General features: G+C 37.7%; 2 protein-coding genes across 16 annotated transcripts in view; one reads left to right on the top strand and one right to left on the bottom strand.

Moving 5' to 3' along the window:
• Positions 1–10,489, top strand: part of PPFIA2 (PTPRF interacting protein alpha 2) — a 359,571-nt gene extending 349,082 nt beyond the window's left edge. For all 13 annotated transcript variants that reach the window (XM_074870681.1, XM_074870680.1, XM_074870675.1 and 10 more), the window contains 5 exons: positions 1,825–2,000; positions 2,094–2,162; positions 3,123–3,282; positions 4,907–4,999; positions 8,705–10,489. In XM_074870681.1, coding sequence (XP_074726782.1) covers positions 1,825–2,000; positions 2,094–2,162; positions 3,123–3,282; positions 4,907–4,965 — 464 coding nt within the window. In that variant the 3' untranslated portion in view covers positions 4,966–4,999; positions 8,705–10,489. The remainder of the gene's footprint in view (positions 1–1,824; positions 2,001–2,093; positions 2,163–3,122; positions 3,283–4,906; positions 5,000–8,704) is intronic.
• A 2,701-nt stretch (positions 10,490–13,190) lies between these two features.
• The window catches only part of ACSS3 (acyl-CoA synthetase short chain family member 3), a 93,756-nt gene continuing 90,799 nt past the window's right edge, over positions 13,191–16,147 (bottom strand). For 2 of the 3 annotated variants that reach the window (XM_074869390.1, XM_074869392.1), the window contains exons 14-16: positions 14,502–14,601; positions 14,247–14,422; positions 13,191–13,961 (exon numbers count right to left, since the gene is read on the bottom strand). In XM_074869390.1, coding sequence (XP_074725491.1) covers positions 13,896–13,961; positions 14,247–14,422; positions 14,502–14,601 — 342 coding nt within the window. In that variant the 3' untranslated portion in view covers positions 13,191–13,895. Of the gene's footprint in view, positions 13,962–14,243; positions 14,423–14,501; positions 14,622–16,147 lie in introns of those variants that run through there. The other variant, XM_074869391.1, reaches the window with a different exon arrangement.

The following is a 16,147-nucleotide window of genomic DNA, read 5'->3' as shown; positions in this document are numbered from 1 at the left end:
AATACTGGAAATGTTTCTTCTTTTGATACTTGACAGTATTAACCCCTTGTCATGCCATTTTAGCAAAGCATTTAAGCATGTGCTTTAAATAAAACTAACGTTAAGTCCATCTGTTTTCAGAACACAAAATATCTCCTTAAATTAGGCACAGTTAAGTACTTTGCTAAATTTGGGCTGCAATTCTGAATGGCGGTTTGATACGTAAATTTTGTTAAATTGGATTTTTGGGACGGATCTTATCCAAGCCTCTTTCTGTCTCAGATGCAGAAGGCCAAATAGCCTGCAGATCAATCAGACGTGCTGGCGGAAACACTGGGAAATGGGAGCACTCAGATCACTAACACTGTGCTCCTGCTTTTGAAAACATTTGCCTTTCATTTCTTACTTCAAAATGTGTATCATAGAAAATGTTGCTTGGAGGGGTGGCCACTGAAGCAGTTGGTTGGTATATAAGAATAGTTCTTAACAGACCTGGCCTTAGTAGAAGATTTAACAGCTGATTTTAAAGTATTTTTCTGTGTAAAGCTCTCTAGAGCAGTTGCAGGCTCACTGCATGGTTCCTTTTATATATAACAATCAGGGTTGTTGGTTTTGTTTCCATTATCAGAAGTGAATCCTTTGATTCCTTTAAGCATTTCCAGCTCTAGCAAATACAGCAGTTAACACTTCTCAAGCAAAATGCTGATTGAAAGAGTTAAAAAAAAAAAAAAAAAAAAAAAGGTAATTAGAAGGGGGAATGGCTAGTGAAAGCATGCATTTGCTCAAGGCAGATGATGGCATGCACTAATGCAAAGACTGCCTTGGATGTGGAGGCATCAGTGTCAATCAGCCTGAGTGGGTGTAGCTAGAAGCTGATGCGGAGGAATTGGGTAGTGGTCTCAAATTCTGGTGTTGCTTCAATGCTAGTCACCACTGGGACAAGGGTAATAACCCATAGCCTCCATCACCCAGCCTTCACCCTGTCATGCATCGGTCAGTTAGACATGGTCCCAGGTGGGATTCAGTCTCAGTGATCCCTGGCTGCCACACTGTGTTTCAGCCAATCCTGACCCCAAAGTCTGGGATGCCCCTAGTCAGGCAATGGAGAATGCCTGCTCCCAGAACAGCTGCATTAGCTAGATTTCTCTGGGTTCAGGAAAAAGCCTCATCACTTAGTAACACAAAACTCAGTATCACGTTTCCCACTTGCAAGTATAAAGATCAGTGTAAGTACCATTCTTTTAATCTTACAGGCAGGTTAAGATACTTGTCTTGTAATAGCTAAATGCTCAAAAATGGTTTCCTAGCTTATTTTGTCACCTTAGTTTTATAATTGGCATGGACCTTAACAGCTCAACCAGCTTACTGAACTAAAAATAGTGTTAGTCTTTAAAATTGTGAACTCATCGTTTGCTTTATGGCATGTTATAAAATAGTAGGTGCTGACCCAACTTTCAAAATGTTTAATATAAAACTCTCAAGTGAAGCTTTGAGGAACAGATATTTCTCCTGTGCCCTTACACTATTAATCTGTAAAATCTTGCCTAAGAATTGAAAAGGGAATCTATAGGAGGTGAGAGGAATTGCATTCTGGAGATGCCCTCTGGAGGCACATTTCTCCTTTGGAAACATTATTTAGAATAAACATTTAACTTGTAAGTAGCTAAAATCACACAGGATTTTGAATAGGAGATATTAAAGCTATATGAATAGTTTGCTGGCATTCCTTATTTAACAAATAAAGCAGTATGATGTCTGCAGTGCATGCACAACTACAGGCATGCACCTGTACAGTTTGGAAGTTACCGGCTATCAGGAGACTGAACCGGTGTTATGTCCTTACAGATGTGCTGGTATGGAGCAACGATCGAGTCATACGCTGGATACAAGCTATCGGCCTCCGAGAATATGCAAATAATATTCTAGAAAGTGGTGTACATGGTTCACTTATAGCACTGGATGAAAACTTTGATTACAGCAGTTTAGCTTTATTATTACAGATTCCAACGCAAAACACCCAGGCAAGTTTTCTCATACTACTTCTGGTTAATCTGTACCCATTATTGCCTTTTACTCATCTTCAACCATTTTAATTTTTACTTTGGTATCTCTAGGCACGGCAGATCCTTGAGAGAGAATACAACAACCTTTTAGCACTAGGAACTGAAAGACGACTTGAGGAAGTAATTAATTTTATTTTCAGTATTTATGAAATATCACAGTTACATATAAAAATTAAATTGAATGCATGAAGACATGTTAATTCGCACACTGTTAAAAAGAATCAGTTACAGCATTAAGAAAAAAACGAGGAAATGCCAGTAAAGGTTTTTAAAGTAATCTCAGTATGGCTACATATTCATATAATTTTGGATGCTAAATTTGGCACTGCACTTTTACCTTAAGATGAATGTTTTCTGTAGAGGAAACATGCAGAAAAGAGTGGAAGTTCTACTGGCCAGAGCAAGTGGTGGGGGGGTGCTGCCTGTGCAACCTATTCTTTAGGACACTTACACTATTTCTTTAAAAATAAGAAAGAAGAAAAGTGGATTTTTGGTGGTGGTTTGTTTTTTTTTTTTTGGTTCTTCAAAGTTAATCAATATGTAATAGAGTTGGGTTTGAGACAGTCATCTAGGATGGGGAATCTCAAATCCACCTATGGAAAATACTCCTCTTAAGGTAAGAGTCCAGTGCAAAAAAGTTCAAGTCTTGGACTTCTGCATGTGAGGAGGAATAAAACTTTTAAGGACTTGCTGAAAATGTGAGATGCCTATGAATTCTGTGCATGCACGAGTGTTTTAACTCTTTATTAGCACTCTATGTAAGCTTCCTAATGCCATAACAAACCACTGCCCTTTCTGTCATTAAAAGAGATCTGACCTTTAAGAGTTCTACTTTAGCTGATACTAAAACCCTCTACTGTATCAAGGCAGAGATTTAAGAAGAGTTTTCCACCCTAGCATTCACTATTTCTAAAGCATTTACTTTTACAAGAATGTCTCAAATACACTGCAGTTACTGGATGCAGTGCAACAGAGCAGTGTAGTTGTTGTGGAATACATTTGACAGTGGGAGGCAGCAGACAGCTGGATAATTAATCAAAAAATTTCATTTTGCTTTATCAAATACAACTCTGTTGACAGAGCGATGACAAGAACTTCAGACGTGGCCCCTCCTGGCGACGACAGTTTCCTCCGCGCGAGGTTCATGGGATCAGCATGATGCCGGGCTCCTCAGAAACGCTGCCAGCCGGGTTCAGATTAACCACTACATCAGGGCAGTCACGGAAGATGGCAACTGATGGTATGCAGTCATTTCTGCACTTATTGTTGAAAAGCAAGAGGCTTATTCTAATGTGCTAAATTGACTTTTAGTGCATGTCTGTCTGGCACCAGAATGAATGCGCTCATGTAACTAGGATGAAAGGAGTTTGGGAAAGTTGAATTACGGAATGGAAAAGCACTGACTTGGCGTACTATTGATTTTTTTCAGGTTTGCTTCAGAGTGTCAGTGTTTAGTAATAAATAAATAAATAAATGGCTATCTAGCCATCCTAGGTCTGCAAAGGAAACATCCAGAGAGAGGAATTAGTTTACTGACTTTAATCTAAGACTGCATATATCTAAGCACATTTTTCAGCTCATTAGCCTCTCTAGGAGATGGAGTGTGTTTTAGAGAATGAACTTAGAAAGGGCTATCACCTTTATTTTCCTATTTGACTTTCAAACTCACTAGCTTAGCCTTGGCCATCAAATGACTCAATCAAACAGGTAGTGTAGTTATCAAATACTGAATTTCAGGTACCCATTGAGTTACTGTATACCAGTCTTAATTTTCTCTGGAAATCTTTTAATTTCCAAAAGATACACTAACTCAGCAATGATTGAAAAAGTAACAAGCAGATCATAATTAGAAAATAAGCAAAATTTAAAAATCATTGTAAGAGGGTGGGGAGAAGGGACAAATCCCATTGCAGCTATTCCTTCAGGTAGATGGATGATAAAGCCATGTCTACCTGCCTGAAGTTCTGAGAAGTACCAGTACACAGATTGGCCCATTTCAAATAGTGCTGTTTATTTCCTCAGGAGAGGATTTAGATCTATGAATACACTTGTCTCAAAGTAATTTAATACACTACCTGTAGTGATTACATTCTGTAACTCTTGAATGAACTTGGTATGACAATATTGCCATGTAAATTCCATTAAAGCTTCTCACCTTTAAAAACAATATGGTTGCAGTTACAGATGGAATAATTTACTGATTGCATCACTGAATTCCATTGACTCCACTGCTCATGTGCACGCTTTGCTTTTAATCCTGCACTTTTTAGCAATGATGAAGGTATAAGACAAAAATCCATTCCAAGTCAAATTCCATGTACAAATAAAGGTCCCTAGGCATTGCCATGACCCACATTACTGTAGTAGCCAAGAACCTTACAAACATTCATGGATTTCATCTTCTAGCCATGCTATTATGTAGAAGATACTAATCCCATTTTACAAACGGGGAACTAAGGAACAAGGGAGATTTTAATGATTTACTCGACGTCTTCCAGACAGAGCTGGGTACTGAACTCAGTAGACTTAAAGGTAGGTAGCTCTGAAGACTATCTTCATCCAGGATTTGGCTTCCTATCTCCCAGTGCTAAGAACGCTATAGTATTTAAACAGCACGATAGGTACAGTATTTGAACTTCCAACATAATAAAGACAAAATTGAGTTTTAAACTTTCAGTTGACAGGTTTCAATAGTACACCAGATATGAAGAAACTCTGAGTTCTGAAATAGACCATGCCCAGATCATGTCATAGAAAGCCACAGAGCAATTTAATAGCCACCCTTTCAGTGGGAAACAGATTGATTTATTTTCTTCTTGATTCTAAAGAGGTTCTGGTTTGTTTCTCTTTTTTGCAATTTGCAGTTGCTTCATCACGACTGCAGAGGTTAGACAGCTCAACAGTTCGCACATACTCATGCTGACAAGGCCTAGCAAAGAAGCCCGCACTGAATTGTTGTGAGTATTCATAAGGGGCCATCATAACTGTACGCTACACCCAATATTCCTTGGCATTATTTAAGCAAGAGCCAGCATGGAACAGAGGACCTAACTCAACTCATTAGGGTGGTCATTTCATCATGACAACAGTCGCAAGCTCAGTCCAGGAGATGCTACGCTGTTCTTTTCCCTATCTCAAACAGCAGGTTCTTTCTGCTGAAACCACTTTAGCAGATAAAAGTTTTTAGAGAACTCTGTTCAGATAATAGCTCACTAACCATTTTGTATGCTGTGAAACTGAAAGCTAGAACTGGGGAGACAGCAGTAGGCACAGGGAGTGAATTCACTTTATAAGAACTTGAAGGAGATCTACCAGGAGCTGGGGAGGGGGAAGCAGTTAGTAAAGCAGAAGAGATTTTTTTTTTTTTTAAATGAGACATATGGCTCAATTTAGAACATTACAGCTGCATAAATCTAGAACAAAACTTCCCCTATACAGAAAATCTTCCAAAGTTCTCTATTACAGAGATTCTTGCACTTCTCAAATCATTTGAGAATTGACCAGTGACAAAGAAAGGATATTCTGAGCTGGATGCAACTTTAGATCAAATTTAGTAGTGGAATTCATGTTGCATTTCTCACCGCTTATCTTCTGAATATGGCTATGAATCTCAGAGATTCACTCTTCCAGAGTTCTGTGGAAATACACTGTTTTCTGTTACCTCACAAGTTTTACAAAAAATACCAACATGATGAGCGCTTTCATCAATATGGCACCATTTCATGCTACTATTTTCTCAATAAAACAGTTTTCTTTTCCATTTAGTTACTCAGGGGACTGTAGGGGAGGTGGAAAGAATATTTGGATAGCACCAAAACCTCACCAGGCATTAAACATGCTTCAATAGCTGTTGCATAGTATAGGCAAGACATGCCAAGATCTGCAAGAAAGTCCTTTTTTAAGACTGGGAAAGGCTTGGGGCCATCAAGATTTTACTAATGCTGGGCAGGTTCAAAAAGTGCTTAGGAACAGCAAACATTGCCAGTGGGAAATGTAGATTGCTCACATAGATGATGTAAGCCTTACTTCACAGATCTTGAGGAAACTGCAAGAGTATAAAATCTTAATCTAGTAGAGAAGGGAAGTTTTCATGCCACCACTAAAGAACAGGCACAGGAGATTTTTTTTTTTTTTCCTGAAAGAGGTAAGTTTAGCTGCTGGTCCTACAAAAATTATGATGAATCACATAAACTACATAAATCTTTTTATGTTTACGTATGTATAGATCAGATATTGATATTATGTCAGTAAAGTCAATGACAGTACTCTCACTGGGTTCAGTGGAAGTAGGAACTGACAGCAGAGATGCGTATCTTTTCTTCTATACGCTTCAGAATTTCAATGTTGAAAGCAATAAAGTATGACCAAGAAATGAAATTCAAACACCAAGCCATCTATTAGGCCAACAGTAGTGGGCCATGCACATGAGGTGATATTTTCCAATAGGTTTGAAGAGTGCAACAACGGCAGACATTGAAAATTGGTATGTTAACAAAAATTAATTTAAGATTATCCAAACTACCTATTCCTACTCTATTCAAACATTGTCTAAAAAGTAGTAATGCACAAAGAGAAGTAAAGTAGCAAACTGCTGGCACTATATGTGTATGGGAGTCATGTATTTTGAGAAAAAAGATGTTTATACAAAGTTATACAAACTATAAAAGTTAACTTCTAATTTCTATAGGAGTATTAGTAGTGTTTCAGGTATCAACGATACCTGTCACATTGGTACTTGCTGTTTGTCCACTATTCTGCCAATTACATTCTAATCTTAAATGCTTGAGAGCTCTATAAGAATATCAAATTTACATCTAAATTGTAAAGGCTAATACATGAGGATGACTGACACTAATACACTACTAATTCTTTTCACTTACCATATACTCCTTTTAGAGAAGCAACAAGATGGTGTGAACTAGAACTTTAGTATATGCACTGTTCGTAAGTGCAATTTCAAAATGTCACACAGGTTATAAACCAAAGAGCAAGTTAAAATAATTTTGCATTTCAGTAAATTATATAAAAAATATGCAGGAAAAAGATTGCCTTCATTATTATATCAAACTTGAAAAGCTAGACAAATTATCTGAATCTCAAGGATGAACATATAAACAAAAACTGCTCATATGGGGGATGTGAAGTTGATTGAAGGACAACAGAAGAGTTTTCAGAATTTTGTGATCACAGTTCCTGAGTAACAGTTTCTTCATGGAAGGAACTGATTGATACTTGGACAAAAGGGAAGATAATTCATTACAACATGCCTCCTGAAATTTTCCAGATCCAGGTCAGATGGAGACCCAGGCTCATACCACCTTGCCTAGAATACACCAGTAGCTGTGTTACTCTGGTGACTAAATTATCTGCATGCATAGAATCAGGGACCGATTCTAACTAAGAAGCAGAGAGGATGGATAGCTGGATGAGCTATCACACAATAGCAATAAAAGAGTATTTTTACTAGAGTAAAGGGGAATATGCATATGAAGAGCAGACTGAAAAGAGAGCTTCGAACACGTTGCACGTGGAACAAATGAGATGGCCTGTGATCACAGCAGGCTGTAGATTCTCACATTCTGCTACTCACCTTTCTTACAGATAATGTCAAAGCCTCGTATTTCAAAATACTTTATGCCAACAATACCAATGGGGTACAACCTTACAGTGTTTCTTCACAACAGCGGGGTTCAATTTACATGCTTTCAAGTTGTGTTTCAGGTATTTTTTTAAACATTTGTTGAAACTACCATGACAAGTTGCCAGAAACCACCAACTGATATTCTCAGAACAGTTACATGAGCATACTCTGCAAGCCCTGTTTGAATGAATTCTCAAGATCAGAAATTTAAGAATATTTAAGACTGATGGTGTCTGGCCATTTAATCTTGCAAATAACTCTACCATAGAGCACATGGGACACGTCAAGCTTTCTGCTGCGGTGGCTGTATGTCTAAGCTTTCCCAATGCTTTTCTCTTATGAAATACTTGTCACCACCAAGCCAGAAGGCTCAGCCAGGACAGTTTTACTGCCACAGGCTGGGGCAATAGAACATACCAGTTTCACTTTAATCCTAATGAAATGTCAAAGGGGATTTGGCAAAATCAACGACGTACTTTATCAATGAAGGGTTCTGAAGGGGATTTGTAAAGACAGGTGGCGAAGAGTTCCGAAAAGGTGTGAATGATAATCTGGAAACAGCTGGTCCATAGCAAAGAAATTGCCAGGGTGAAAAAGGTAAATGCTGTCAAGCTGCAGTGAACAAGGAGAATCATGAAGTACATCAACAAGGTCTATACACTTAAAATGTGTGTTCAGCCTTGTGCCAAACAGGCAAAGGTCTTCAGATGCAGGAAACTAATCCCAGTGCTGAATTAAACCAGCAAGAAAACAACTGTAAAATGAACATAAGCAGGAGTCTCTTTTGATCTAGGACAAAAGTCAGTATACATTAGTAAAATATTAAAATGCATTATTAATAGATTTATGCTACAGATCTAAAAATAAACAACAACTGCATATCTCAGATACTCATAATCCATGTTTTAGTAAAACATGCAATAGTTTACTTAGTGCTATAATATTTTCTGGTGTCATTGCATCTTAGATCAAATTAGAATCAAAGAATCTCACTAATTAATGTTTATTCTTTTCCCCTTAGATGTCATCTCTTTCTTCTACTTTACCTGAAGTGCACTACCACTACTTAGGAAAAAGAGCATTAAAACTTTCTGCAAGAACAGGGTAATAGGGAAGAGAACACATAAAATTTATCAGAAAAACAGATATGATGTTCCTTTCGTGTATTGGTTAGTTTAAAACAAGAAGAAAAAAATACCTAAATTACTAAAAAAACAAAAAAGAAAAACAAATCAACCTCCCCCTTTCCTTTCAGCATCTCTGTCATCAGAAATTTGGCAGTAGTGCACATCCAAAGCTTTTAACAAATGAAGTCACTCATTTTTACATTGTTCCATCTGTTTTATTGTAAAATACTAGACATTTACGTATTTACTGTGTATTTCTTTTAAAATGTGTAAGTCTTATGTAAATGGATATAAATATGATTTTTTAAAAATAAAATCTATGGTACATGGGGTCTCAGTGCAAACATTTGACAATACAGTGTCAATAATACCGTTTGTATCTTTCCATTCCACCATTTTTACAGTTTTTGGATTGTAACAGTCAAATGAATATGTTTAGCAGAGTTAGAAGCTTCAAAATGTTCCTACTGAAAAAATCTGTCAATATTTAAAGCTGAACACCTGCCTCTGATGATGTATAATAGAATGACATAACCTGGAACTGGAGCCAAAATGGACCTCTAAAGACAAAATGGAAATGTTAGATATCTATAGAAAAGCACCATGATGGCTCACCTCTTAAAAACAAATAAATAAACCCAGAAGAACTGTTTACAAAAAAAAAATAATAAAATAAAACATGATTTATAAAAAAATCCCAAAAAACTTTCTTCTATGTTACCTGTGGACCAAGAAGAATCTTGCTTTACCAAGAGCCACCTTTTCGTTCCAGGATCTTCAGACACCAGCCAGCATTGGAAAATGAAATCTAATATTTGCATAGAATCAGATTCTCGTTTCGATATGTACAACAAAGAAAAAGAAAGAAAAGAGAAGCCAAACCCCACCATTTCTTCATTATAACAGGGCATTAGACAGGCTCCTGTCTAACGTTATGCTTTTAGCCAAGATGGCCTTGCTGAGACTTCACAGAAGTCAGTTTTATCAGAGGAAATAACTGAAAGACAGAGTGATTAATATATAGTGTATAAAAGTTTAGAAGAGCAACTATTACCTGCTGTGGCTTTCTTTGGTGGTGTTATTGTTGTTTATTCTTTGTTTAAATGGGAAGTTTCAAAGTAAGACCTACTTAATAGTCATTTACCTATTTGCTATTTTTATGCTGCTTGATCTTAGCTCAAGACCTGTCTTTTAGTTATTTCTTTTAGCAGTTTGATCTGCAATGTTTGCACGTACATAAACATTTGTTTTGTCTATTTTCATTTGGCAAACTTCAGTCAATCAGATGGTGAAAGATTTTTCTCCCCCAATGTCAATAAAAAAAGAATTCAGTGCTATTTGTGTTTATAAGTCTATTAAGCTTGGTACATAGTAGCATTAAAATAGCTTGGATGCCAGATATTTCTCATAGCTAAGCATAAGCAGATTTTGCCACTAACAGGTATGAGGTACAATGAATTTAATGGTCAGAATCTGCCACGAGAGGGAGCACTGAACTTGCTGATGGGTGCGATATGATGGCTTGGGTTAGCACGCAACTGTATAAAGACATGGCTCTTTTATGTACAGTTCCTCGGGCTTAACTGACATCATTGCTGATGTTCCTTCTTCTCCTTCCTCAACCTCCTTTTTGATTATTTTAGTCCAGATTGTCACAAAGTAAAGCAATGCAAACACCATTTTTGTGGTTGCAGTATCATTTGAATACACTTCCCCTTGTAAACGTCAGCTCCCACTTTACAAAATTTCTTTTGCAGTCTGCATTGTCACAGCCCACACTCAAATTAAGGGAGCAGGGGGGAATGAGGTGTGTTGGGGAAAAGAATTAGAGAGATCTTTCAACCAAAGCTGCAGGTATCTTTCCCTAGCTGTACAGCACTCCCAAATTATTTATTTCACAGTGGAAGAAAACAGACCAGAAGAATTAAAAGATACACTGTTAGGAGTATTACTATGACTTCAGTTTTGACCTAAGGCTAACACATAAAATCTCCTAGCACATCCCTGTCTCCCCCATAGGAGATGAAGCTCTACTCTCAACAGCTAGAAATTGTGGCTATGCTAGATGTTGTCTAGCTGGCTCCAACCCTTTCAGTACACTGGGAATAATTACTACATCAACCTCTTCCAGACAAGTTTCAATAACTCCCTGACCATTCAAATCTACCCACATGCTGCTTCTGTCTAAAAACAAAATTAAGAAAATCAGTGCTCTCCTATCGCTTGTTGAATGGGCTTGTTCTTCCTTGGTAGTATAACCAGGTTGCTGGACAGCACCAGGGCTGTGAACAAGAATGATTACTCCTCCTCCCTTTCTCCAGCTCAGCACAAAGCTAAAGCTGTAGAGAAAGCATTCTGCAATCACAGTTATTCAGCAAAAAGTTTCTCTGGAAAACAAAAGCAATGCCCGTGAAAACTATTTTTCCATACTGTACTGCTGCAGTAAAGTGCCTTTCTTTGGCTGGGTTTTCTGAATGCTGATGAATGAGACATTTGGTATTTCTGGAATCCTCCTCCACATTACCAGCGTAGTAGCAGAGTATGTCTGACCACTCTGCCCCACTCTTTTATCCCAGTCTTGATCTTAAATAATTTCCACCAAAATAAACAAAAAAAAGAAAATTAAAAAAAAATATTTTAAAAAAAGCTCACACTTCCTCAGAAAGCAGAAGTTATTACAAATACTTTTGTCATGGAGACACTTGAGAATTCTAACTATTCAAGCCTTTCACAAACAGTTCAGAGAAGAGATAATTGTTTCTTGTCAATAAAGGTAAGTGCCTAAATATCCATTACTAATGTTCTGTTGCGTTGTTATTTTTTAAGTCTGATATTAATTCTCTCTTCCTTAAAAGAAGGAGCCCCAACTAGAAAACTGGATACCTTTCCTTACAAATAGAGAAACTGGTGCAGGAACATGAGATATCATTGGGAAAACTATACAAGATCTAGGAAATTAATCCTCTTCTCCTACATGCTACTGCAGTATCTTTACTAGAGGGCTTGTGCTCACTCATGAGTTCCCCTCCCCTGCTTCTGCAATTACAACATAACGGCTGCAGCCAGGATAACTACAGCAAACATACACATCATCTCAGCTTTCACTGTACAAAAAAGTAATGGCCATACACCTCGTGAATGTGCCACAGTTCCCCTGTGACAAGACTCTTGTAGTTTCTCACTAATTAAAAAACCCCACTATGACAACTCCCAAGATCCCTCTCTCTTGCCCTGTAGCTGTTCAGCATAGGTTGCTAAATTGCAGCATTGTGAAACTGAAAAATACCCGGCAGTCTCTGCAAGGCACTCCATTATTTGGCACGGGCCTCCTACTAAAGCCTTGGTACTTTAATAATCCATCCAGAAGAAAATACTAACTGCAACTTATATAAGAAGTATTTCAAGCAAGTTATCAGGACAATTCTGAGGAGCAAAATTACTCCCACATATAAATCACTAACCTGTGTAGTAGGCATATCGACCACAAAGCATCATTAGTCTTTACTCAGTCCTGAAATGCTTTTACTCCCTGTTCAGATTGTGATTCAGATTGTGAAATCAAACAGCTGAGCAGGGTGGCTACCTTATGCAATTATTTGGCAAAAAAACAAGTACAGCACAGACTCAGACTAGGCTGCTCTACTATATGACTGTATGACCTGGTTCAACACAGCTGGCTCAGCTGCATGCAGTCCCTAGTGAAAAACCACAGAGCCATTTTACTTATTTCTTGTAGACTGGTAGAGCTCATTGACTCTACAAAAAGGTCACAGACACAAGGCAACATCGGGGTATGGCTCATATTAATTAGTACCTATCTGTGACCTTTTAGTTCCTATATCAATCTGCTGGCTTATTTTATCATTTAACAAGGCTATCATCCTTACCAACAGGTAACTATTTCTGGACTGTTCTGAGGACACACAGCCATAGCAAAACGTGTCTAGACTTAAATTCTACTTCAGCTTAGCCTAAGTACAGAACCTCTCTTTTATACCAACATTATCTGAATTTACATATTGCTTACTGTTTCCTCCTCTGAAAAACACTGCCAAGTTTCAGTCACTTCTCTGCTTTTAAACTTTTCTGTGAACATGTATTCTAAAAAGGATTTTTACATTTATTGCTCAATTAAAACCCTGCAGCTTGAGAAGTAATGCATGCAGGGTGTATCCTTCATCCCCTGGTTTGCTGAGAACCCTGGAAGTATTTTGAAGTGACCTATAAAGTCAAGAATGGTCTGACTAGTATCTGTATTTGCTAAATTTCTCAGGTATATATATCTCAGGGAGCCTGAAATGTCCAATTATGTCAGCAGAAACACATTCTGGTTATCATCATCATAAGTGATACAAATGACAACAAAATCGTCAGAAAATGTAAAGGGTAAATGCCTGACTTTATTTAAAATACATGGGTTTTATTGAATATTACTACGGACAAATCAAGATTTTCACAGATGTGGAAACTAGAAATTATCTATCATTCTACAAAAAAAGACACTTCAAGAAAGTTATTGAGTAAAAAAATTATAGGAAGCTAATTTATAGCAGAAAGAACAAAAAAAATCAGTGGAATCAAGGAAACTAATTTTAAAATTTAAAAATTTATAAAAATTTAAAAGACATAAAGGCTCATAATTTACAAGTGAGGACAATTAATGTCTGCAATAATCTTCACGTCAGAATTCCTATTTATTACTATCCTCAGTTCATTACTTACCTTTTGTAAGCTGTTTTAGCCAAACTCAAGTTACTGGTCGCATACAATAATGGATTGCAATGTAAGGTTACACGACATCATATGAGATAGATACTCCAGTGACTCCTTCCCTTTAAGGCTATAGAAATGTATGAATTCTATTTGCAATTCTTAGCAATCTTAATATCCAGCATATGACAACATGCAGAGACTTTAGTATGCTTCATTGTCTGTGACAATATGGTAAAGAACACAGTAACATTTCTGAAGTAAAAAAATTTAGTCTCAAATCATCACTAGTTTTTAAAATGTGCTATTTCCTAACAGAAAGTCTCTTTGTATACTTCAGTAACTGACACGTTTGTTATCAATGTATTATCCCATTTAATTTTTCTTTAGCACTTCTTCAATGTGTTTAAACACGCTAGCATCCTCAATGGTTGGTGTTATCTGAAAAGGAAGAATATACAGAAGCATGTGATAGTAGATTTCAGTCCTTCAAGAGTAAAACAGAATTTCATTCAGAGAATCTCCTAAATCTAGCCTTCAAAAGCAAACAAGAAAAAAGTATTTGGAAGGCTCTGGAACATGAAAATCTTTTGAGTAAACTACAGTAGAAATAAAATATAATGTACCACCTGAAGTCATGGACCAGTTGCAGAATGGTTTAGATAATCAAAACCATGATGTTGTGTCTCTGGATGTGCATGTGTGCCTGAGTCATCTCCAACCTACCTTATATGGCTTTCCACTGACAAGTGCAGAAAGAGCTGAACGCGGTATCTTGCCAGAGCGTGTTTTTGGTAGCTGTTTCACAAATACTCCCTTCTGGAAAGCTGCTACTGGACCAATGTTACTTCGAACTCGCTCAACAATCTCTTTCAAAATCTTCTTCTCTTCTGTCTTTATCCCTAGTGAAGAAGTTCATATGTTTTACCTTTTCTGGGACTTTTGCAAGTCTTAGTCACATCAGTATCAGCAAGCTCTCACCTTCTCTCAGTACACACAGTGCAAATGGAACATGTCCTTTTAAAGGATCCTCCTGGCCCACAACAGCACAGTCTGCCACAGCATGATGGAAGAGAATACACTGAGGGACAGAAAACAAAACTAAACTGAACTAGTAATAACTGAATATTTCAGTGAAAAAAATCCATAGGCATGGACATAAAACATAGACTCATTTCTTACATTTTGACAGCAAAAAATATTTAGTCAAGTACACCTCAGGGTTCCAACTACACATACTGCAGATGCACATGTGTGTATACTTTCATACATACCTAATCTGTAGTTTTCAAACAAATATAAGAAATTATGGCAGCACAAGATACAAATATAGAACAAAGCAAAGGTGATTTCCTCACAGCTTTGGGAGAGTATCACACCTTTGGTTTTGTAGCGAGGTCTTTGCTAGAACACATAGCATTAGTCTAACATTACAAATAACATGGAGTTAAGTGCATGGATTAAGGACCAAAACCAAAGAAGCACTCCTACTACAGGGCTATAAAGTCATATTAGTTCATTCTCTCTGACTCATATCATTTTCATTCTTTGCTGCACAAAGGCATAGTTTCAACCAAAGCCAAATACAGGCACAACCTCAGCTTGCGGCCAGCCTACTTCAGCTCACTCTCTTGGAAACATTAGGTCTCAGCTCCTTATACAAAAAAGGGAATTAAACCAGAGTCCCCTCCTTGCTACTACATGTTTACACAATTATACAAGTGATGGACAGTAGCACTAATATCTCAAGAGGAAAAAAAAGTGAGAGGTTCTCTTTTCTTTCCAATTAGCCAGCTGAGGTTCTCACTTCCTGGAAAAAGGTCACCAAGATGTCTCAGCACATACTGAAATGTGTGACACTAAGTCTGGGACAAAGTTGGACTAAAGGTACCAGCAGTTGTGAATCCTGTTCCAAAGCAACTGGCTCTTTTCATGTAGATACCAGTGTCCCTTGGAGCATCTTGCTGTCAACAGTGCTTTCAACATGTCCTCTGTACTCAACCACAGAGGACCTAACGTGACACTACACAAAGGCCACATAGAGGCCACGTGACGTGACTGTGCATATTAATTTATCTGTGCATACGAGGACTATGTGTTTGCTAATAACAGATCTTCACACTGTGTTGTCAAAATCAAAGGCAGTGGTGTGACTGAAAGGAAGACTGACTAAAAAATTTTAAGAATAAAAGCTTTTTTTTTAATTAAGTAGGAACACCACGTTTGCATTGGTGTCCTGGTTTTGGCCAGGATAGAGTTAACCTTCCTTGGGCTGAGAGGGAGCACAGCTGAAGGGCTGGGTCCTGATCGATCACTGGAGCATTCCATGTCACGTGAGGTCAAAGCTCAGCATATAGGTGGGCACGTGCTCTCTCATGCGCAGTTGTCGAGATCGCTGCTGGGGATGGGTTCTGTGCCGGCTGCCGTTTGGTGAGCCACTGCTGCATTTTACCGGTTTTGGACTACTATCATTACTGTTGGTTTTGCTAGTAAATTTTTTTTTTATTTAACCTACAAATTTCTTCTTTTTTGTCCCTCCCCTATTTCACTGGGGCGGGGAGGGGAGTAAACAACTGGCCACATGGCGATTTGCTACCTGATAGAGTTCAAACCACAACAATCGGCTA

Source organism: Strix uralensis, chromosome 5 (assembly GCF_047716275.1).
Source record: "Strix uralensis isolate ZFMK-TIS-50842 chromosome 5, bStrUra1, whole genome shotgun sequence".
Taxonomy (NCBI): Eukaryota; Metazoa; Chordata; class Aves; order Strigiformes; family Strigidae; genus Strix; species Strix uralensis.
Note: the sequence above shows the minus strand (reverse complement) of the source record. Positions and strands in the feature narration are given on the sequence as shown.